Raw genomic sequence first — 22,465 nt, forward strand, 5'->3', positions numbered from 1 at the left:
TTCGTTTTTGAAATATCAGCTTCTGTTAGAATCAACCAGGCAGCTTTATCATCCACTAAACAAAGTCATTATAATTCCATTGATTGCACACAGAGGGGGACTCTGTACAGTCTTAATGGTTATTAAACCCTTGTCTCTTCCTTCCCTCCTTTCCATTTTGTTACTTTCATGGAACAATGCTATTAAGAATACCTTATATTGGCTCATCCAAGTTAGATGAAAAGATTTGTCTGACAGCTGGAAAGCGTGGGTGAGAAAATTCTAGTTCTCATGTTTTCAGAATTAACAAGTTGAACCAATTAGTAGATATCTTCCACCGGAGAAACACTCGTTTTTGATTAAACTCTTATTCACAAGAAACAGAAAGTCATGGAGGGTGTGTGTGTGTGTGTGTATTTGCATGTGTGTCCAGGGCACAGAGAAACCACTTTTTCCTTTGACTTTTGCAGAACTACTCCTTAGCAGTTTATTCTACTGTACTGTACCAGCTTACTAGAGGATGGCACACAGGGTGACCAGGTTTTTCCAGGATTGTCCCAGTTTTAGTACTGAAGGTCCTATGTCCCACGAAGCTCCTTAGTGCCAGGCAAACTGAATGGGTTGGTCACCCTGGATGACAATCCAGCTTCATGTATGAAAATCTCTATGATCTGGAAACTTTAGACTGGAAAACTTTCAGTGGACGTTCAGTTGGACTTGAGTTAAGTTTAGGACAGGAAAATTGTGTTTGTTAAAATAACAGTCTCAAATTGGGCCCTGATGTTTGTGGGGTTTGTAAATGTGGTGTTAAGATTTGTATGGTTAGGATTTTTTTAAACACAGTTTGATGAATTAAATGACTACTGTACAAAGTACCATGCTGAATCTGCAAGGGAAACTTAGCTGAATTAAGACAGAAACCAATGCTATTCTTCATTTTAACATTAAGTTACTTTGCACATGGTCCGGTGACTGGAAATATAGCAACACTGCCATAATATGTCAGTGAGAAAATGAAATTGGCTGCAAAGAAAATGGAAACATTAGATTAAACAAGCCCCTGTGAAAATCATTAGGACAATGAAGCTGTCTAGTGGGTATTAAGTAATAATCATAGTAGTAGATCAGGGCTGCTGCTGGCCCATTGGGGATCTTTATGCAAAATAGAAAACACTGTGGGCATGAGGCATGGTGGGTGCGTGATGTTTGAGGTGTGGGCACTTCTTGCTCTTTTGAGTGAATTAGGAAAAGGCCCCCCCTTCTTTACGGCAGGTAAAGCCAGTGCTTGGGCACCACAGGTCGTTGAACAGAGCATGGGCTGGATTTGAGCCCTCACAGGCCACCTCCCTCCCTCCTCCTGAGCTGGCTGCCTTGTGCATGGACAACCTTTACAGCTGAACTAAAGGAGTCCCGTCAGCAAGAAGAGTGTTGAATGCCGAATTATAGCTTTGTCTTCTAGGAAAATATTTCGTTCTTTTTTTCTTTTCCTTCCAGGAAGGAGGGAGCTGACACAACTTGAGAGAGATTAAATCTTTTCCTCTACTAATCCTAGCTGCATTCCTTTACTCATTTGTTTCTGATTGTTTTTTCTGGTCTTGAAGGATAGGCCATAGGGTTTTAGTATTTTCAGCTGATTTCTGGTTACTATTCTAATAATGCTACTTTGAGCACCTTTATGTGCTGGGCACTGTGGTGAGCCACTTGCATATATCATCTTATAGAAATATTTTTGATGACTTTGTAAGGTGGAAATTATCTTGACCTAGGGAGGCTAAAAGGCCTGCGTAGTCTCCCAGCTTATAACTGAATGAGCTGGAATTCAAACCCAGGTCTCTGTGACCCCGGGGCCTGTGGTTGCTTCACCACACCAGCTGCCTCTGTGTTGTCAAGAGTGCTGTCCTTCGAGAGCGTAGCATAAAGGGACCCTGAGAAGTCCCTCTGGCAAGGCTGGGCGTGGTGGCTCACACCTGTAATCCCAGCACTTTGGGAGGCCGAGGCTGGCGGATCACCTGAGGTTGGGAGTTCGAGACCAGCCTGACCAACATGGAGAAACCCTGTCTCTACTAGAAATACAAAATTAGCCAGGCATGGTGGTACATGCCTGCAATCCCAGCTACTTGGGAGGCTGAGGCAGGGGAATCGCTTGAACCCGGGAGGCAGAGGTTGCGGTGAGCCGAGATCTCACCATTGCACTCCAGCCTGGGCAGCAAGAGCAAAATTCCATCTCAAAAAAGAAAAAAAAAAAAAAAAAAAAAAAGAAGTCCCTCTGGCAGCCATAGCATCTTACACAGAGATAATGAACACTTAGCAAAATGCAATGTTATAAAATTATCTTCTCAATTTTTTTCTTTGGAAACGATAAGTAAAATATAAATAAATGTAATTAAATATGTAAATATACATATATGAATAATTGGACAGAGACTGGAATTTCTAGTTCCTTTGGCAACTTTCCTACTTGGGCTTTTTATGTTATGTTTTAAAATGAGTCACTTAGGTCTAGAAGGAAATTAGAAGAATGTTCGAAAAATTATATGAACATAAGAAGCATGCCTTTAAAAATAATCATATAGACTTAATTATTATGGATTTCTGATTTTCACAATATTGAAAAGCATTTTAGGCAAACATTGACATGCTGACAGTTATCTGAATGACAGTTGTTTGCATGCAATGTATGATCTATGCTAAGAGCGGCTGTGATTCTTATTTCTACTCTGAAATCTTAGCTATAGCTTTCTTCTCAGGAGCTTTCAAAGCAAGTGAGTATTGGAATTTGAAAATAAAACCAAATTGACTAGAGTTGAAACCTCACATTTTCACTTTTTTCTTAAAGTATAATGTATCTCCCCTCAATGTAAAAAATAGAGTTCCAAGTGAAATAAAACTGAAATCTTCTCAAAGTAAGATTTTTATAAGAAAGTGAATTTATTTTACAGGTGTTTGCCAATATAGTGCAGCAATGACTGGATTCCCCACTTTCTAGCTCTTGTGGCTCTGACAGTCAACCATCCTATTTTAAATTGAAAGGGCATTAGGGGTGGGGGCCAGAAAAGTCAGCTGTTCTCTGGATGGGTTTGTTTGAACCAGGAAAAGTTTTCTTTTTCTCTACATTGTTTACCTCCTTATAACGGGTGTTGCGTTTTATGAGGCCACCTACTTTACTGCAGGCCTTTGTCTGCAGTGCAGCCAGGTGATCTATTTCAGGAGGAGCTGTGGTCTGCAGAAAAGCCCAGGATGCCAAATGTCCTACTTGGCCCCTGAGAGCTCTCAGTGTCTGAGAGCTTCTGGATTTATTGTCGTTGTTATTAGAGTTGCTTCAGAGCATGTGAATGAGGATGGGGTGAGAGGAGGGCTATGGAGGGCCCTAGATTGAAAGCTGGATTAGAGAAAGTGAATTTGTAGATGTTTAAATGGGACTTTCTCCTCTCTCTGCCCTAAATTGAAGCTGCCTGGATCTGGAGCACAAACCCCAGCCTATATTCCAGTATAAAGGTGGGATAGAAAGTGAGGTGGGGGAGAGATTCAAATGGACTGACCTGGCCTGCATTCTACACGGATGCAAGAGATGAAGGAGAGGCCAAGGCACTGATCTGTAATACAAAATGACCCCTCCCACTAGCAATGGACCCCATCAGTGTCCTGGGTACTGACCCTGTGGTTTGAAACTCTTTGGGAGCAAATTGGAGTTGGAAACATGGCAGGAGGCTGTGGAAACATTTTCTTCTCTGTGTACTGCTGCAGGAACTTGATGAGCCCTAAAGACGGGGATGGCACCAGGTAAGCACTGGGCCAGGATGAAGGGACAGTGAACTGCCTGGGTGAAATCATGGATGGCTGAGCCAAGGGAGATGGAGTCACCATCAATCATGTAGGGATGTCATACTGCTGCTCAAGCTTCCAGGGATTGGAACTTCCACTTCACTATTCTTTTACTCACATTTTAGACACTTGACTTTGAGACACTTTCAGTAGTGCCCCATATACAGGAGGAGAGGGCTGCCTATACTGTATGTGCAGAGAGCTGTCATTGCTTAGGAGCAGGCTGTGCCCACTCTAGTCCCTGTGCAGCTGCCTGGGGCACCTCTCCCCTTGGCCCCTCTTGCCTACCCAGACTCTTTCATCTTCTCTGTCTCCTCAGGCCTAGGTCTTTCCCGCAGCTTCCCTTCCTTTTCCAGCCCATGTTGATTTCTTTCTTTAGTACTTGATCACATGCACCCCTCCTGGGTAGTGCAGCAAGTGTAAAAAGGGCCCTATGGTGTAGCATTGAGTGTGAACTCAGGACCAGAATGCATACATTCAAATCCCAGTTCTGCTAATGGCTGGCTTTGTGGTCCTGGGCAAGTGAATTCACTTTTTTACGCCTCAGTTTCCCCGTCTATAAAATGAGCATAGCAATAGCACCTGCTTTATAGTTGTCGTTGTTATATGCCCTTAAAGAATTAGCGTGTTTAGAACAGTGTCTGTCGCACAGTATGCACTCAGTACATTTTCTCTGTAATTTACAAGTTAAATGTATGCATGTATGCTTTTTCTATACTGCTTCTAAGACTTAACTCGGTGTTCAACATTTTGGTTGTCAAATTGAATATTGCTGTTTCAATAGTTTGACTTTTTTTGTAGTGATAAAGTTGTAGTAGACTTTTTGTTAATTTCTTTTATTTATTTATTTATTTGAGATGGAGTCTCACTCTGTCGCCCAGGCTGGAGTGCAGTGGTGCAATCTCTGCTCACTGCAACCTCCGGAGGCCTCCCAGGTTCAAGTGATTCTCCTGCCTCAGCCTCCTGAGTAGCTGGGATTACAGGCACATGCCACCACACCCAGCTAATTTTATTTTGTATTTTTAGTAGAGATGGGGTTTCACCATGCTGGTCAGGCTGGTCTCACACCCCTGACCTCGTGATCCGCCCACCTCAGCCTCCCAAAGTGCTGGGATTACAGGCGTAAGCCACTGCGCCTGGCTGACTTTTTGTTAATTTCTTAAATGGATCAGGTATATCTTGGTATCCTGATTTCCTATCCTTTTTTTTCTTTTTTCTTTTTTTTTTTTTTTGAGACAGAGTCTCGTGCTGTGGCCCAGGCTGGAATGCAGTGGCATGATCTCAGCTAGCTCACTGCAACCTCCACCTCCTGGGCTCAAGCAATCCTCCCACCTCAGTTTCCTGAGTAGCTGGGACTACAGGCATGTGCCACCATGCCAGGCTAATTTTTTTGTATTTTTAATACAGATGAGGTTTTGCAGTGTTACTCAGGCTGGTCTGGAACTCCTAAGCTCAAGCAATCTGCCTGTCTCAGCCTCCCACAGTGCTGGGATCACAGGCATGAGCCACCACACTGACCCTGAATTCATGTCCTTTCAAATGTATGTCACTGATGTGTACAAACATCTATGAGAATAGTATTTGAATTTCAAGCATCCTCCTGGGATGGTAAAGACAGAGATTTTGTTGGAAATGCCTTGAGAGGTAGCAGAGCTTTTGTGATTAAGGGCACAGACTGAATTTATGACACCCCTGTCTTACTACCTGTGGAACCTTGGGACAAGTTATTTGACCATTAATGCCTCAGTTTCCCCACTTGCAACATTAAGATATTAATAGTGCCTGTCTGACAGGAATGTGCTAAGGATTACAGGCATTAGAACCATGCCTGGGGCACAGTAGGTATTCATTAAATGGTATTTGCTGCTGTCTTTAACAGGAAATGTATTTCACTAGTTTACCCAGACAGTCCCAGTATCAAATACTCTTTTTCACTAGCTTAATTGTACTTGAATTTATCCATCCATGTATCCCAGTAAAAGGATCAGAAAATATTATTATAGTACTATTGACTGTTTTAATCTTTTTCTTAGTGCAAATGTTTACTTGTGCACTTACACAAATGTGTATTGCAAGTAGCAGTGATTTTATTGCATGGATTATTTAGTCTTTGGTTTGCAACAAGCTTGGATGGATGGAAATAACGGAAAACACAGCAAATGTGTGGTCAGAGAGGAGACCAGTGATGCAGCAAAAAGGCATTGAATTGGCCATCAGGAGACTCAATCCTGGTGCTAGACCCACTGCTCCCTAGGTCTAAATCTGTAATATGGGGCCAGTTCTCTCTGTTCTGCCCACTTCATGAATATATCTCAAAGATTAAATGTTAGAATGAATCGAAAAGCTCTTTGACACATAAATGCCATACAAATACATACTATGTATCCTCTTCTAAAGGGAGTTTATTTGGCAAATTAAATATTCTTCTTAGTAGCAAGTTTTTATATATACCAAATTGATGACCAACTAACAAAAGATTATAGTAGAAACATACTTAACACCTAAATCATACTGCTAAGTAAACGTAACACATGCTTTTCTCACTTATTCTTATGATAAGGTCTCTCTATCTACTTGAACAAGAACCTCTTATTTGTTTCTACATCTGGTATCTCGGAAATTTCCAAAATAGCTGTCTACTTCCTGGTGTTCACCATGTCCCCCTTGAGGCTGCTGGACCTCTTGTTCTTTGTTACGGACTTCAGAGTCGGCACTCTACCAATGTCATGCAATGCTAACACTGCACTATTGGAAATCAGATGGGGTTATCTCTCTGTGTTAAGCCCTTCACTGACTGTCCATTGCCATCAGAATAAACTCTAAACTCCACAAGGGGCCATGAAGTCCCTGAGTGAAAGGGCCCCTGCCTACCACTTTAGTCTCTCTGTTCACCACTGTACCAGTATTAGATCTTCCAGCCATATGGACTTCTTTCACTTTCTCCCTCTGAGCTTGCCCCTCTCAATCTTAGGCCTCTGTATATATATCATATTCTATCTCTTTGCACCTAATTCACTTCTCATCTTCCTCAGGTGTCAGCTACATTGTCACTTGGAGCATCCTCATCTGTTCCACTCCCTGTTTCTGCTGGTTGCTTCTCTCTGTGGGACAGGCTGGTTGGCCATCTCACCACACAGTGACACCCTCCCAGCTCTGCTCATTCTCCTTCTTACCATTTTTTCTCACTTAGAATTTCTGAGTCCACGGTACATGGATGGCACTTGTGTTTCAACCTGCAGCAATCACTACATGCGTTAACTTTTAAAAGGGTGCTTATTAAAAGGACTTTCAAAAATTGTGCACTGTTAACTTCATTCATTTGTATGAAAAGCCTTCATTGTAGAACTCTATAAACTGAAGAAGATACTGAAATGATCTTTATCACTTTTAATTAATTAGAAGCTGGGGCCAGGAGCAGTGGCTCATGCCTGTAATCCCAGCACTTTGGGAGGCCAAGGTGGGTGGATCAGCTGAGGTCAGGAGTTCAAGACCAGCCTGGCCAACATGGCGAAACCCTGTCTCTACTAAAAATACAAAAATTAGCCAGGCATGGTGGCATGTGCCTGTAATCCCAGCTACTAGAGGGGCTGAGGCAGGAGGATCACTTGAACCTGGGAGTTGGAGGTTGCAGTGAGCTGAGATCGTGCCACTGCACTCCAGCCTGGGTGACAGAGCGGGACTCCATCTCAAAAAAAAAAAAAAAAAAAGATAAGTTGGTATGGTTTGAATGTGGAATCCCTTCCAAAATTTGCATTGAAACTTAATCCCCATTGTGGTAGTATTAAGAGTGAGGCCTTCTGGGAGGTGCATAAGTCGATGCCCTTGTAAAAGAGGCTTCAGAGAGACTTTATGTCTCTTGCTTTTCTGCTCTTCTGCCATGTGAGGATGCAGCAAGAAGGCCTTCACCAGGCCTCCCAGATGCTGGTGCCTTAATCTTGCACTCTCCAGCCTCCAGGACTAGAAGAAATAAATTTCTGTTCTTTGTAAGTTACTCAGTCTGTGGTATTTTATTACAGCACCATGAACAGACTAAGACAGAAGTCATTGTGTTGTTAACATGCAGAAATGCAGTTTACCAATGATCCCTGTTGGAAACATGCTGAATAAACCAGATCTATTTTACTTCTGTGCTGTACAGAGTAGTGAATGCTTGATTTGGATTTAGATTTGGGTCTCACCTTTGCCTCTTGCCAGCCATGAGATCCCTGAGTAAGTACCTCCTCTGCCTCATTTGCAAGACAGGGACAAGTATGGACTCACAGGGCTAGTATGAAATAAAAATGGTAAGGTGCTTAGCACAGTGATTAGTGCCTATTAAATGGATTCAGTACCTGCCATCACTAATGAATTGAAACTTCCCTGGGACTCTTAATGAGAGACAAGGGTGATGTCTGAAATTTTTGCTATTAGTTGTAGAAGGAATAAAAAACTAGGGCCTCCAACTAAATTAACCATAGAGGGAATAAAAATAAGGTCCTCTAAGTAAATTGATAAAGCTTAAACTCATTGACCTTTGACACTGAAGCATCATGACCTTTTTGCAGGCCAAGTAACATTTCTGGGCATCATTTTTTTCCCTCATCTATAAAACTACATGAGCTGTTTTGATTCCTTCCACCTCTAACTTTAATTTGCAGAATGGTTAAGAGAACTGAAATTATTTTCTCCTATGCCTTCTTTGTCATCATTTTCACCGTTTAATATATGATAATTGAAGTAACTGTTTCCTTGTAAGTAACTTGAATTCAGAGTTTAAAATTTCTGGAAGGAAAATTTATCATAGCCTTAGAATGGGGTATTGAAGGTCAGTCTGAGTTTCTGAGTAGATAGAACTGAAATATGCATCATTGTTTTCTTAGAATAGTGAGCTCCTTTCCTTCAGAATCTTTATTTGAATATCAAAGGAGACATCAAAGGTTGTTCGACTCCTCCATGGAATGCCTTTGCCTATTAAGGTTTAGACAAGGCACTTCATGGGTTCAAGGAAAGTACATTAAAGAGAGAACCCATAAACACTTAAGTTTCCTTTATTGTTAAGTGTCAAAAGACACTTAAAATTCTTTTGTTGTTTTTGTTAAGCTTATGCTTTTTTTCTGATGTGAGCTGTGTCTTTGCTATATTCTGATCAACTGAGAAATCTTTTTTCTTGAGTTTCAAAGAGAAGCAGTAAATCTGCATTTCTGTTGAAAAAGCTCTGATTCCAAAACATTTTTTTGATCTGAATATGTGACTCTTTACTAATTTCCTTTTTGCGTTGAAAGAGCAAAGGAAGTTAAGTCAATTAAGATTGATGTTCTAGAAGAAATTTCATATATCACTGTTTATGATTTGTTGCTATAATGTTAAACAGTTACAATTCATTGTATCTGAGATGTTTGCTACCTGGAGCTGACATTTAGGCAAAAATTATCAGGTGTTTATAGATTCTGAGAACAGCTGGAAAGACTAATTTCATATCTTCATTGAAATCATTAGTATTCCGGGTAAGGGAAATGGTACTATTACCATTTCCAGTGGAAAGTGGTTTTTCTCTTCCAACTTGCTGCCACATTCCAAACTGTGAGCACTTTTATTTTGTACCCTGATCTACCACGAGAGGGTAAGGAAAACACAGAAAAAGAAAAGGGGTAGGCCGGGTGTGGTGGCTCACACCTGTAATCCCAGCACTTTGGGAGGCAGAGGCGGGTGGATCACAAGGTCAGGAGATCGAGACCATTCTGGCTAACACAGTGAAACCCCGTCTCTACTAAAAATACAAAAAAAAAAAAATTAGCCAGGCATGGTGGTAGTCCCAGCTACTCAGGAGGCTGAGGCAGGAAAATGGCATGAACCCAGGAAGCGGAGCTCGCAGTGAGCCAAGATTGTGCCACTACACTCCAGCCTGGGTGACAGAGCGAGACTCTGTCTCAAAAAAAAAAAAAAAGAAAGAAAAAAAGAAAGAAAAGGGGTAGATGTTTACAATTTGATTTGGCTCAGTAAGCATTTATTGATCATCTTGCTATATGTGTTAAAAATATTCAAATGACACTTGTTGAAGCACTGTAAGGAAAACTTTAAGGTGAGGATGGGTCTGTTGCAATTGATACAGAGACCACTGTGATGGAATTTTGCAGTAGTGGAGAGAGTTGGGGCTTAACTCTGAATATAGCATGGACAAGTGGGAATTTATAGCCAGTGAGCAGGGTGTGGTGGGTTGGGGGGGCATCAGTGGATGGAAAATTACTAAGAGAAAACATCATGAATAAGGGAGAATTCTGGCTAAATAGACCTAACAGGATTCTTCCTAAAGATAGGCCAGGGTGATGAGACATCTCCTGGGAGATGTTGGAGGATGAAAAACTTGATCAGATATTGACAGTGATCAGCTCTGATGGTGGGGGTTTCTGGCTAAACTGATTTAGCGGGATTCTCGCTAAGACTGGATTTTACAAGAAAGTACACAGATGGGCCTAGGAGAAGGTTCAGGAACCTGACTAGGTTTTGGTCAAACAAAGAAACTTTGTCATATGATCAATTATTTATTGACATGATAATTCTGTGTTAACAAAGGTCATTGATTTATAATAAGCATTTATTTAGTTCTCAAGATTATGGGTGGGTAGATGATTATGGTTGGCTGGTTGTTCTGATCTCTGCTAATATCTCTCAATAGGATTTGAGGACCAAGTAACTATGGAAGGTAAACTTGACCTTTATTTGAACATGATATACTGGGATGGTGGATGTGAGTAGTCAGAAAATGTGGGTATGTGGGAGCGTAGATTAGGGAATTTACTATGGCTAACCTTAGTCTTTTGCTTTTATTTGGCAAGAATCAGAAGTTGTTACAAATACTGTTTTACAATGCCAATAACCTTGATGCCAATACCCTCAATTAATGTTCAACTGTTTTTTCATATGCAACTGCAAATTTTGAAGGGCCTCGTCCAAGTGCAGGGTCAACTAATATTTGACTTTTCACGAATCCCTTGACATTCCTTTCTCTTTTTTTTTTTGAAATTGGGTAGTTTCTTCGTTTTTCCTTGGTCAGTTTTGGTGTCATCAGTTGGTGAGAACATCCAAGGATCACAATATTTTAGACCTAAAACGGACCCTGAGACCATTTGGTCTAACATTCATTAATAAAGGAAGGAAGTGAAGCTCAGGTAGATTTATTTTACATCATGTGACAAGTTAGATGGGATCAGAGGAATAGAACCCTGGATCCTTAGTTCTCATTCTGTTGGTTTCATCAGTGGTCTGGTTTTGTTGTTGACATGTTCTCTGGCTTTGCAAGGAAAAGAATGGAGAACTTGACTGGAATTAGAAAAAAATAGTAATAGCATTTACATAGTAAATTGTATTTGAAGACAATTTTAGGTACTTTATCTTATAGTTGCAATGAATAGCTGAGAGAATCTGATGTCATAGTTAAGTATTATTTCCAGTTTTATGTTCTTCTCCTTTAGAAGAAAGAAATTATAATGTTCTTCCTCATGGAATTGTTGTAAGTGGTGAATAAGTTACTACACTCAAATCACTTAGATTAGTGTCTGGGACATATTAGTTGTTGCTATTTTTATTATTGCTGTTAATAGTATTGTTATTGAGTGTTGTTATTTGGTTCTACTTCACAGATCATGTGTATTGGACTGATGGGGAAAGTTTGTTTATTTTTGGTGTGGGTGGGGGAAGAGGAAAAGATGCAGAGAATTTAGCCCTTAGAGTGCTCCCTGTCTGAGCTTAGGGATCTCAGCCTCTGACCTAGTGTTTACCAAAAAAGAGGGCCATGTTATTTTGGGTTACTTTCTCATTTACTATTGGTCAACAACTAGAAATAGAAATCTTGAAGAGGTCATCTTTTTTTTTCGTCCACTGCTCTCTTTACCAATTTAGGCTTTCATTACATTGGGATGCTACATTTTAACAATAAATTATTTGGTGCCTTTAGCTTCTTGAGAAATGGACTTTCTCAGGAAACCAGGGGACACTTTACAAATATGACTCAGTGAAATAGCCATCATAGCAAGCTTTCAGAGAAACAAAATATGGACAATTGGCTGGGTGCGGTGGCTCACGCCTGTAATCCCAGCACTTTGAGAGGCCGAGGTGGGTGGATCACCTGAGGTCAGGAGTTTGAGACCAGCCTGGCCAACATGGCGAAACCCTGTCTCTACTAAAAGTACAAATATTAGCCAGGCATGGTGGCGGGCTCCTGTAATCCTAGCTACTCAGGAGGATGAGGCAGGAGAATAGCTTGAACCCGGGAGGCAGAAGTTGCAGTGAGCTGAGATCACGCCACTACACTCCAGCCTGGGTGACAAGAGTGAGACTCTGTTTCAAAAAAAAGAAAAGGAAAATTTACCTAAAAATATCCTAAACTTTGTGGTTTGTTGTTCTATAGAAAGGAAAACCACTGCTAATTTTTCCACCATGTTAAAATAAACAGGCAACAGAGGGAACTTGAGGAAGGACGTTTCCAGAAGCAGATCACCCCAGAAAGTGCCTTTTTATTCAGATGTATTACTTCTCCAGCCCTCCCCAGCACCTTTTCCATTTCCACTCTGTCATTCTCTTTGCCTTTCTGCTGCCATTGATACATCCTGAAAAGGAACAGCAGAAATAACCAGAGTGGTCGTGGTTGAGTTGGCCTGAAAATAATAGTCACAATAGAGGCAGAGCTGAGAGAAGGACGCTGAGCAGGGCTTTACCTTTTAGGCAACGAAGAACCCAGTTGACACTAAAGATCGAAGTCAAGGACTTTGCCTCAGAAAAATACACACAAAATCTTGTGTAAATTTCAGGAAGCAGTGGACCCCCTAAAGCCCATTTTGGGACAGTAGCTGTCCCCGTGGGTTGTGAGAGCTGACAGTATCCCTGGCGTTCTTTCTTGTCAAGCTCTCTGTTGGCAGCTAAGGAAGATGAAAGGGATTTAAATGCAGTGCTTGAGGATGGATCCAGTCCAGAGCTTGCTAAAAGCCAACTCTCTTTTGTGTTTTTTGGACTCCTCGTTTTCTCCACTCATTAAATACTTGAATGGCCAGATCTGAGCATGTATCACTTCCACAGCTCTTTATGGACCAGGCAGAGGAAAAGAGAGGTGAGAAGGAAGCGTGAGGCTCTCACCTCCTCACAGTGCCATTTGTTACAAAGCAGAGGAGCCACATGTGTTTTGTAAGCAATCCTCTTTTTTTTTTTTTTTTTTTTTTGAGATGGAGTCTCGCTCTGTCACCCAAGCTGGAGTGTAGTGGCATGATCTCAGCTCACTGCAACCTCCGCCTCCCGGGTTCAAATGATTCTTCTGCCTCAGCCTTCCGAGTAGCTGGGACTACAGGTGTCTGCCACCACGCCTGACTAATTTTTGTATTTTTAATAGAGATGGGGTTTCACCATATTGACCAGGCTGGTCTCGAACTCCTGACCTCGTGATCCGCCTGCCTCCGCCTCCCAAAGTGCTGGGATTACAGGCGTGAGCCACCTCACCTGGCCATTGTAAGCAATCCTCAAGGTGGATAGACATTTCTTTGTGAGATATTAACCCACTCTGGTTTTTACAAAAGGATTTCTTACCTTATAGAACATTACCTTTGTGTAAAGAGACCTCATGCAGATTTTAATGCAAATTTTGTTGGGGAAAACCCCTTTGAGGAAAAATTGGATTTAAAAAGGAGAAAAAAGCAATGAAAAGGGATAGAGGAAATAAGGATGAGGTGGGAAGTGCTTGCGGTTTATGCTATTTGATTTGACTTTTGTTTTCCCCCTCCACTCTGTATTTTCCATGTAGAATTTTGCATGTAGGTGAAAATGACTTATGACTTATTTTATGTTTTCATTTGGGGCTTCTTAATACCGTCTCTTGATTCCCTTTCATCATCTTTTTCTAAAACCAGCCAACCACTTGTCTTATATGTAGATATCCAGAACTCCCAATTCCTATAAGTGAGTAAGCTACAGCAGGGAAAGGATCCACTCAGGTTCCTGCCCCTCTAGAAGCTGACGTTCTTGTAACCTAGTTTGGTTCCAAGAACCACAGGGAGGTGAGAAAATTATTCACTGGATACCAGTGAGCTCTAATCCTAACACAGATACTCATAACTTTGTTGCCTTAAAAAAATTATTTAACTGACTGGGTGCAGTGGCTCACGCCTGTAATCTCAGCACTTTGGGAGGCTGAGGTGGGTGGATCACCTGAGGTCAGGAGTTCAAGACCAGCCTGGCCAACATGGCAAAATGCCATCTGTACTAAAAATACAAAAATTAGCTGGGCATGGTGGCAAGTACCTGTAGTCCCAACTACTCGGGAGGCTGAGGCATGAGAATCGCTTGAACCTGGGAGGTGGAGGTTGCAGTGAGCTGAGATCGCACCACTGCACTCCAGCCTGGGCGACGAGCAAAACTCCATCTCAAAAAAAAAAAAAAAAAAAAATTACTTAACCTCCTACAACCTTGGCATCTTCTATTTTTAGAGGTAAGAGATCTGTGAGGTATTTTGTGGATGGAAGACATTGGAGCCTTCAAATTATATTAAGTAGGTAAATAAACTCTTATTTTGTTTAAGATTATCCCTGTGACCAGTGTAACTGTATTGTTTTCAGAATGACTGGGTTATTTGGGATTCGATGGGATAGTAATATTTATAGCTAACAGAGCTGAGTCCTGTTCTAGATATTATCTCATTTGTTCCTCCCAACTTTCCTGTGAGGTAGATACTATTATTGTCTCCCTTTTATAAGTGAGTAAAATAGATGTGCAAAGAGGTTCGGAAACTTGCCCGAGGTCTCCTGGGCTCTCAGCAGCAGCAGAACTGGGAACGGAAACCCAGGTGTTCTGGCTCCAGAGGCCCTGCTCTCAGCATTGTTCTCTGCAGCCTTCTTCAGAGCTGCAGCGTCTTCACCTTGAAAGGAGAACATTGTGTCTGGTAGACACACTTATCTAAGATTTTTTTTCTTTCCCGTTTTAGGTATCTGAGAGCAAGCAGCAATAGAAATTTCCTGCTTACCATGAGACCATTTTTAAAAAGGGCCATTTTGGTCCTAAGTTATGTAAGTATATATATATATATATATATACTTTTGAAATATCTGATAAGGAATGTTTCCACTCTATCTCAGCTCAGACATGTAATTCAAATTATTTAATAGAATCAGCAATAGACTCTAACATCATGACATTGGGATCAAACAGTTGGCATGCCGTAATGTTACAAAGCGTCCAAAGGTATATATGAAAGCATTCCAGGGATATGTGAATTTAATGATATGGACAATGTGAACTGCAGTATTCTATGAGTCCCTTTCAAGATGCTGAGGCTGAGTTGTCTCAAGAGGAGGCAGTGCAATCCTGGCTGTATCAGTTGTCTATTGCCGCATAACAAACCACCCCCAGCTTTAGTGGCTTAAATATAACAACCCTGTATTTGCCCTACCTGCTTTAGTTTGGGCAGCATTCAGCTTTTCAGTTCTTCTGATCATCATGATTTGGGGCTGAGGTTACTCAATCAAGTTTATTCAGCTATCGTCTGAGCCAGGTCATCTCAGTTCTCCTCTACGTGATGTCTCATCCCCGAGGGCCTCTCCCTGTTAGTTCTTTTTCCAGAGGGGTAGTCAAGACTTCCTTGCCACATGGCAGCTGGTTTCTAAAAGAATGAACTAAAAGTTGCTGCACCTCCCAATGATTAGGTCCAGAACGGAGGTAAGGTACCTTCTGCATGTTCTGTTGGTCAATACAAGCCAGCCACAAGACTAACTCAGATTTAAGGGAAGGGGCGACTGACTTCATTCCCTGTTAGAGGAACAGAATGCACATGCAAAAAGGGTGGAGATTATTGGTGGCAATCTCACTGAATCTTCTTATTCTCTGAAGGTGCTTGTCATTTTGTACTTCCGTCTGTGGATAATGGGAGGATCTATGCCCCTCTTTTCAGAGCAGGATAATCCAGCTTCATTTTCGCCTTACATTCTTACGAGGTTAGTATAAATAATTTTTTTAAAACTTGGTATTTATTAGATAATTTTGAGTAATCTTAAATTACAGGCTGACTTTGCATATTGAGGATTGGGGTCTATCCTCCATGTGGGGAGAAAAGAAACTATACATTTGAAATTGTTTCCAATAAATAAAGCTGTTTTGGCAGTATTATTGCTATTGTTTCATTTGGTGTATATTTGTTTATTCAACAAATATTTAACTGGATACTGTCTTAGTTCATTTTCTGTTGCTATAAAAAAACTACTGGAGACTAGGTAATTTATAAAGAAAAGTGTTTATTTGGCCTACTATTCTGATGGCTGGAAAGTTAAGATTAGACATCTGGTGAGAGCTCAGGCTGCTTCCATTCATGACCGAAGATGACGGTGAGCTGACTGTGTGCAGTGATCACATAGAGAGAGAGGAAGCAAGAGAGAGAGCGGAGGTGCCAGGTTCCTTTTTAGCAAATGGCTGTTGTGGGAACCAATAGAGCAAGAACTTACCTCCAAGGAAGGGCATTAATCTACTCATAAGGGTTCTGCCCTCCTCACCCAAACACCTCCCACTAGGCCTCCACACTACCACACTGGAGATTACATTTCGATATGAGATTTGATGGGGACAAACAAACCATATCCAAACCATAGCAGGCACTTATCAATAATAACTATCTATTGATTGATACATATGGTGAATGTTACAGAACAGTGTGCAGAGAATTATGCAGAAGTTGACTGGATATCATAACCATTTGTAAGATAAAATAAGTGGGGTGGTTGGAAGTGACAAATAGAAATGAACAACAGTTTTTGCTAAGATACAGCTAATGATGCCATTTGTCCTTAAGAGTTCTGAGGGGTTTGGGTCAAGAAGTAATGCTGATCAGTGGATCTGATTCACTGAATAGGATTTTAAGTCCTTAACTATTTTATTTGCTGTGATGTATAGCTGAGGCTTTCAGATGTAATTACATTTGACAGTTTTAATACCTTCCTTCAGAATATATTGTTGCTATAATGTTTTAAGAATTGGGATGCCTTTCTTTTGGCTGGAACCACCATCTTCTAATAATTTGCTATGATGAGGAACACAAAGAAAAAGAGGAGAGGCACCCCACAGATGTTCTCTAGGACTTTTAGAAAACATGGAATTGTTCCTTTGGCCACATACATGCAGATCTATAAGAAAGGTGATATTGTTGACATCAAGGGAATGGTTCCTGTTCGAAAAGGAAGGCCCCACAAATGTTTCCGTGGCAAAACTGGAGGAGTCTACAATGTTACCCAGCTGCTGTTGGTGTTGTTATAAACAAACGAGTTCAGGGCAAGATTCTTGCTAAGTGATTTAATGTGTGTATTAAGCACTCTAAGAGCGGAGATAGCTTCCTGAAATGCATGAAAGAAAATGATCAGGAGAAGAAGGAAGGCAGAGAAGCACACTCTGTGAACGAGTGGAATGGAGTCTGGCCTACTGGAACCTATCCCCTATGAATTTGTGTCATAATAGATGTCAAAAAATAAATAAAAGACCTGTGGACTGTAAAAAATTAAAAATATAAAAAATTAAGATGCACTCTTCTAAAATGTTCATAGTTTTACATACCTTTAATGTTATCTAATATCATTTTAATGATAGCAACCTTCACTTTTTTTTTGTATTTGCAGAGACATGATAAATTTTAAATCTTGATCTATGGGGCATTTATATTTTAGTTTATTCATATCTCTTAGGGACAACAGATTGTTAGATTTCGTTTTTTGTTTTTTGTTTTTGTTTTTGTTTTTTTGACATGGAGTCTCACTCTGTCTCCCAGTCTGGAGTGCAGTGGCGTGATCTCGGCTCACTGCAACCTCCGCCTCCCTAGTTCAAGTGATTCTCTTACCTCAGCCTCCCAAGCAGCTGGGACTACAGGCACATGCTAATTTTTTTATTTTTAGCAGAGAGGGGTTTTTGTCATGTTGGCCAGGCTGGCCTCAAACTTCTGACCTCAGGTGACCCACCTGCCTCAGCCTCTCCAAGTGCTGGGATTACAGGTGTGAACCACTGTGCCCGGCCTAGATTTTGTTTTTATGTCTGCCAGTGATCTTTGCTTTATATCATTAATTAACTTCTATGTTGGAATTAATAAATTTCTACTACTTTCTTTGCCTTGTATGCTTTTTAAGTTATTTCTAGTATTTTCTTCTCTTTCTTTGTCTTTATTTCCCATTTAAAAAGGATATATTCCAATTCGATTATCACATTTTTATAATAAAAACTATGTCATGTTTGTCTTCATTACTTCCAACATGTGTTTGTATCAAACAAATCTTGAATATGCTCTCAGAAATAATGTGATATCCAACTTCTGGTGTTGGCTTACTTCTTCTCAGCAGTGTAGAACCTGTATAAATTGTTGTTTATATCTTATGTTTTAAAAATTCTTGTTTCATATATCCTTTAATTAAGCTTGACTTCTCTAACCCAGCTTTGTATTAATGTTGCAATCTACTCACCATTTTTAGGTATCTCTCCCTGGCCTTCAAAATCTCCAGGGCTGCTCATCCAGATATTTTTAGCTGTGCCAGCTCACTAATATATTGTCTTGTGTTCTGTAGCTCCTTAAATAACTACCTTTGTCTTTAAGAGAAAAACCAACTTTGCCATATATTCTTGGATAATGGCTCCATTTCCTTTAGCTTTGGGTTGGTTTCATTCCAAGACTTCTTGTCTCCTGAATTTGAGCGTTCATTCTTGTCTTTGTAGTTAGACATAGCATGTTCCCTGAGCTTACCAGTCTCCAAACACTAAGATGTACGGTTAAAAAGAGACAGATGGGGGAGAACAAGAACATACTGCTGTCAACTCACCAACCAATTATTTTATTCCTATCTCGTGTCGTAAGTAAACAAGTGCTTGTCCCAAGGTCCTTGGTGTTAGGAAAAGGTGTCGCTGATATCTGACTCACAGCTCTCCTAGCTGTAACATCTTAGGGGCCAAGGGCATTAAGTGGTAGGGTTTTCTTATCCCTGCTGGTAGGAAAAAAAACTTCTTTGGTGGAACCTGTGGCAAAATTAGTACCTTGAGCCAACCATTTGCTAGATTCTGCCTTTCACTTCCAAGGCATATATATATACTTTTCAAAGGGATCTGCTAAATATTTTGTCCAGGACTTTCTGTCTGTGAATCAGTCCATCCAAGCGACTGTAACTCAGGCAGTTCAATTAATAAAAAGTGATGGAATAGAATATCCTAATATCCATATCTTTACATTCTTCCTTTCCTTTCTTTTGAAAAACATCTTTCTGTTCTTGTGTTTCAAATATAAAATATCAGCCTGGCCAACATGGTGAAAACCCATCTCTACTAAAAATACAAAAATTAACCAGGCATGGTGGCAGGCGCCTGTAATCCCAGCTACTTGGGAGGCTGAAGCAGGAGAATCGCTTGAACTGGGGAGGCAGAGGTTGCAGTGAGCCGAGATTGCACCACTCCAGCCTGGGTGACAGAGCGAGACTCTGTCTTAAAAAAAAAAAAAAAAAAGTATATGTGTATGTGTGTGTATATATATATATGTATATCCAGGGAAATTTCACTGACATTTGTTATGAATAGCTTTTCTCATTCCTCTGAGGTGGCCACATTAGAATTGACTCTTTTGAGCACCTAGAAAATGGTCTCTAATTCCTTTCCCGAGTAAAGTTCCTACTCAGTTTGCATATTTCTTTGTCCTGTCGTAGGCTGGTGATTCTTAAAGTGGACTGTCTTGGTCTGTTTCCTAGTTCTATTGGCTTTTCTTTCCTTCTTAGCAGCTGTGCAGTTTAGCTGTGATTTGGCTGGCTCTGCAGTCTGTTGTGAGTAACCAGGGGCTTGCCAGGTGGTTATGGCAGTCTGGCTCCTTGATGCTTCTTCTCTTTTACTGAATTTAGGAACTTTGCACATCTTTCAGTTGCATTTTTGCTACTGTCTTGCAAGTATTGTTTCTTATTTTAAAGTAGGTATAATAAGTTATTATCGGGTGAGAGTTTTCAGTTTAGCTTTTTTTCCCCCATTTAGTAGCTGTTATGGTTATTAATTACATGTAATTTTTAAAAATCCTAATAACTTTTAAGAGGAGCTTGGTCAAGCCTTCTTTGTTTCAAAGGATTTGACTTGTGAGATTCACTCTTTTACATTATCTATTTCTGTGTGTTTAACTCAGAGGGAATACCCTGTCATTTTCTGCTTACACTGAGCTTCAAATTCATTGTGGTATGCTTATGAAAAACCTTTGTTAAGCAAAATTTCTAAGACATGGGAACAAAACAAAAGATGATTATGTGACATTCACAGTAATGTAGAACATTATGTGACAAACTGAGAGGAATACAACATTGGTAGGCTTATTATTTGCTGCTTACTATATTTTACAACGTTGTCATCTTAGAATTTAATGTACAGAAACATGATAGTTGTGATGATTTCTTTCCTCTCTAGTGGAAAAAATAAAACTTAAAATATTAGTTTTATTGCCTTGTAGTACATTGGAAAAAAAATTGTTACTGATTTGCCAATCTCATTCCCGTTCATTGTTTCCTGAAGACTACAAAAATCCCAATTTTTTAAATTCAACTTGTATATGTGTATATAGTTATTTTATAATAGACCACCAGCCACTGGTCTACTTTCTGTGTCTGTAGATTTACCTATTCTGAACATGTATATAGAAATGGAATCATATGGCCAGGCGCGGTGGCTCACACCTGTAATCCCAGCACTTTGGGAGGCCGAGGCGGGCGGATCACGAGGTCAGGAGATGGAGACCATCCTGCCAACATGGTGAAACCCCATCTCTACTAAAAATACAAAAATTAGCTGGGTGTGGTGGCACGAGCCTGTAATCCCAGCTACTCAGGAGGCTGAGGCAGGAGAATCACTTGAACCTGGGAGGTGGAGGTTGCAGTAAGCCGAGATCACGCCACTGCACTCTAGCCTGGTGACAGAGCAAGACTCCATTAAAAAAAAAAAAAAAAAACAGAATCATATAATAGGTGGTATTTTGTGACTGGCTTCTTTCATTTAGCAGGTTATCAAGGTTCATCCATGTTGTAGCATATGTAAATACTTGATTCCTTTTTATTCCCCAGTAGCATTCCATTATATGGCTATACCATACATCTCATTTTTTTTTTTTTGATAAAAATGGACATTTGGGTTGTTTCCTCTTTTTGGCTATTACGAATAATGGTGCTATGAACATTCACATACAAGTTTTTGTGTAGATGTATGTTTTCATTTCTCTTGAGTATGTACCTAGGAGTGGAATTGCTGGATTATAAATGTTAACTTTATGTTTTACTTTTTGAGGAACTGCCAGAATATTTACCAAAGCAACTGCACCATTTTACATTCCTACCAGCAGTACGTGAGGATTCCAGATTCTCTCTATTTTCACCAACATTTGTCTTTTTGACAGTGTGTTTTATTATAGCCATACCAATGGGTAGGGAATGGTATGTTATTGTGGTTTTGATGTACCTATATTTCCCTGGTGGCTAATGATGTTGAACATCTCCTTATGTACGTACTGACTCTTTTGCTGTCTTCTTTGGAGCTAAGTTGATGGAGATCCTTTGTTCACTTTTTAATTGCGTTGTTTGTCTTTTTATTTCCAAGTTGTAACATTTTTCTTAATATATTCTAGATACAAGTTCCTTATCTGACTTATGATTTATAAACACATTGTCTTTCTTTCTGTATATTGTCATTTCACTTACTTGATGATGTCCTTTGAAGCATGTAAGTTTTTTATCTTGATGAAGTCCAATTTATTTTTGTTGTTTCTAAGATATATATCTTCTATATCTAAGAAGGCTTTGCCTAACTCAAATTCTTTTCTGAACTCTCTTGGTCAAGTATCTTTTTCTCACGTTTACGAGTTATACAAAACTTTAGTTTGTGCTGTGTATTCGTATGAAGATTATGTTTTTAATATTTAAAACATTGTGCTTTGATACAGTTGATGTTAACAGCAATTTGGAAGCCATTTAGAATTTGACTTTTTATTCTTGACCATTGGGTATATCAAGATGTAAGGTAGATTCCTTACAGAGTTGGATCATCATTATTCCAATGGTGGAATTGGAGGTCATCATTATTCAGGATACACTGGTGGGAAGGCCCTTAATCTTTTACCTTTCCTTTTTAACCCAGACATTCCGATGTATTAGCTGTCAGTCAGTTCTTTGTGACTGACCAATAACTTTTCCAACCTGTAATTCATTGAGATTGTGTAGATCCATTTAGTGGCATGAAGTTGAATTGTAAATGCTTCTACTTTCCACTTGAGAAGAACAATATAATTAGAAACTAAAGAACAAAGGAGACATTGTATCTTTATCACACAACTTTCTTTTGATAAGCAAGTTCCCCAAGGCCCAATTGTCCATTTAGTTGTCCATGGCACACAACCTGTCAGTCATGATTGCTGATGACTGCTTCCTTTCTTTCATTCCTCTCATCCAAGTAGTCCCCTCGTGCTGTGACTGCTCTTATTATTCGCCGGAATTCATGCAGCTATCTCCATCCCCACTGCCACCATCTTCCTGAAGGCCCTCACGGTTTCTGGCCTGTGTTCCTGAAATAGCTTCCTAATTTGTCTCTGTCCTCACAGTTTACTCTCCTCAGGTCCTCCATGTCATTTTCAAATGATATTTCTAGCTGGCTTGATATTTACAAGGTCAGTGGTTTCCTACACCCG

General features: G+C 40.2%; 2 protein-coding genes across 6 annotated transcripts in view; both read left to right on the forward strand.

The window, feature by feature from the left end:
• Positions 1 to 12,134, forward strand: part of LOC100977427 (large ribosomal subunit protein uL24) — a 32,525-nt gene extending 20,391 nt beyond the window's left edge. Inside the window, exon 1 of the mRNA XM_063593131.1 lies at positions 1 to 12,134. This exon is cut by the window's left edge and continues 20,391 nt beyond it. The gene's annotated coding sequence lies outside the window, so the exon portion shown is untranslated.
• Positions 1 to 22,465, forward strand: part of TMTC1 (transmembrane O-mannosyltransferase targeting cadherins 1) — a 282,903-nt gene that overhangs the window by 110,247 nt on the left and 150,191 nt on the right. For 3 of the 5 annotated variants that reach the window (XM_008954264.5, XM_008954263.4, XM_034936102.3), the window contains 2 exons: positions 14,741 to 14,822; positions 15,643 to 15,746. The exons of the other annotated variants lie outside the window; for them this stretch is intronic. In XM_008954264.5, coding sequence (XP_008952512.2) covers positions 14,741 to 14,822; positions 15,643 to 15,746 — 186 coding nt within the window. The remainder of the gene's footprint in view (positions 1 to 14,740; positions 14,823 to 15,642; positions 15,747 to 22,465) is intronic. 5 annotated transcript variants of the gene reach the window in all.

This window comes from Pan paniscus, chromosome 10 (genome assembly GCF_029289425.2).
Source record: "Pan paniscus chromosome 10, NHGRI_mPanPan1-v2.0_pri, whole genome shotgun sequence".
Taxonomy (NCBI): Eukaryota; Metazoa; Chordata; class Mammalia; order Primates; family Hominidae; genus Pan; species Pan paniscus.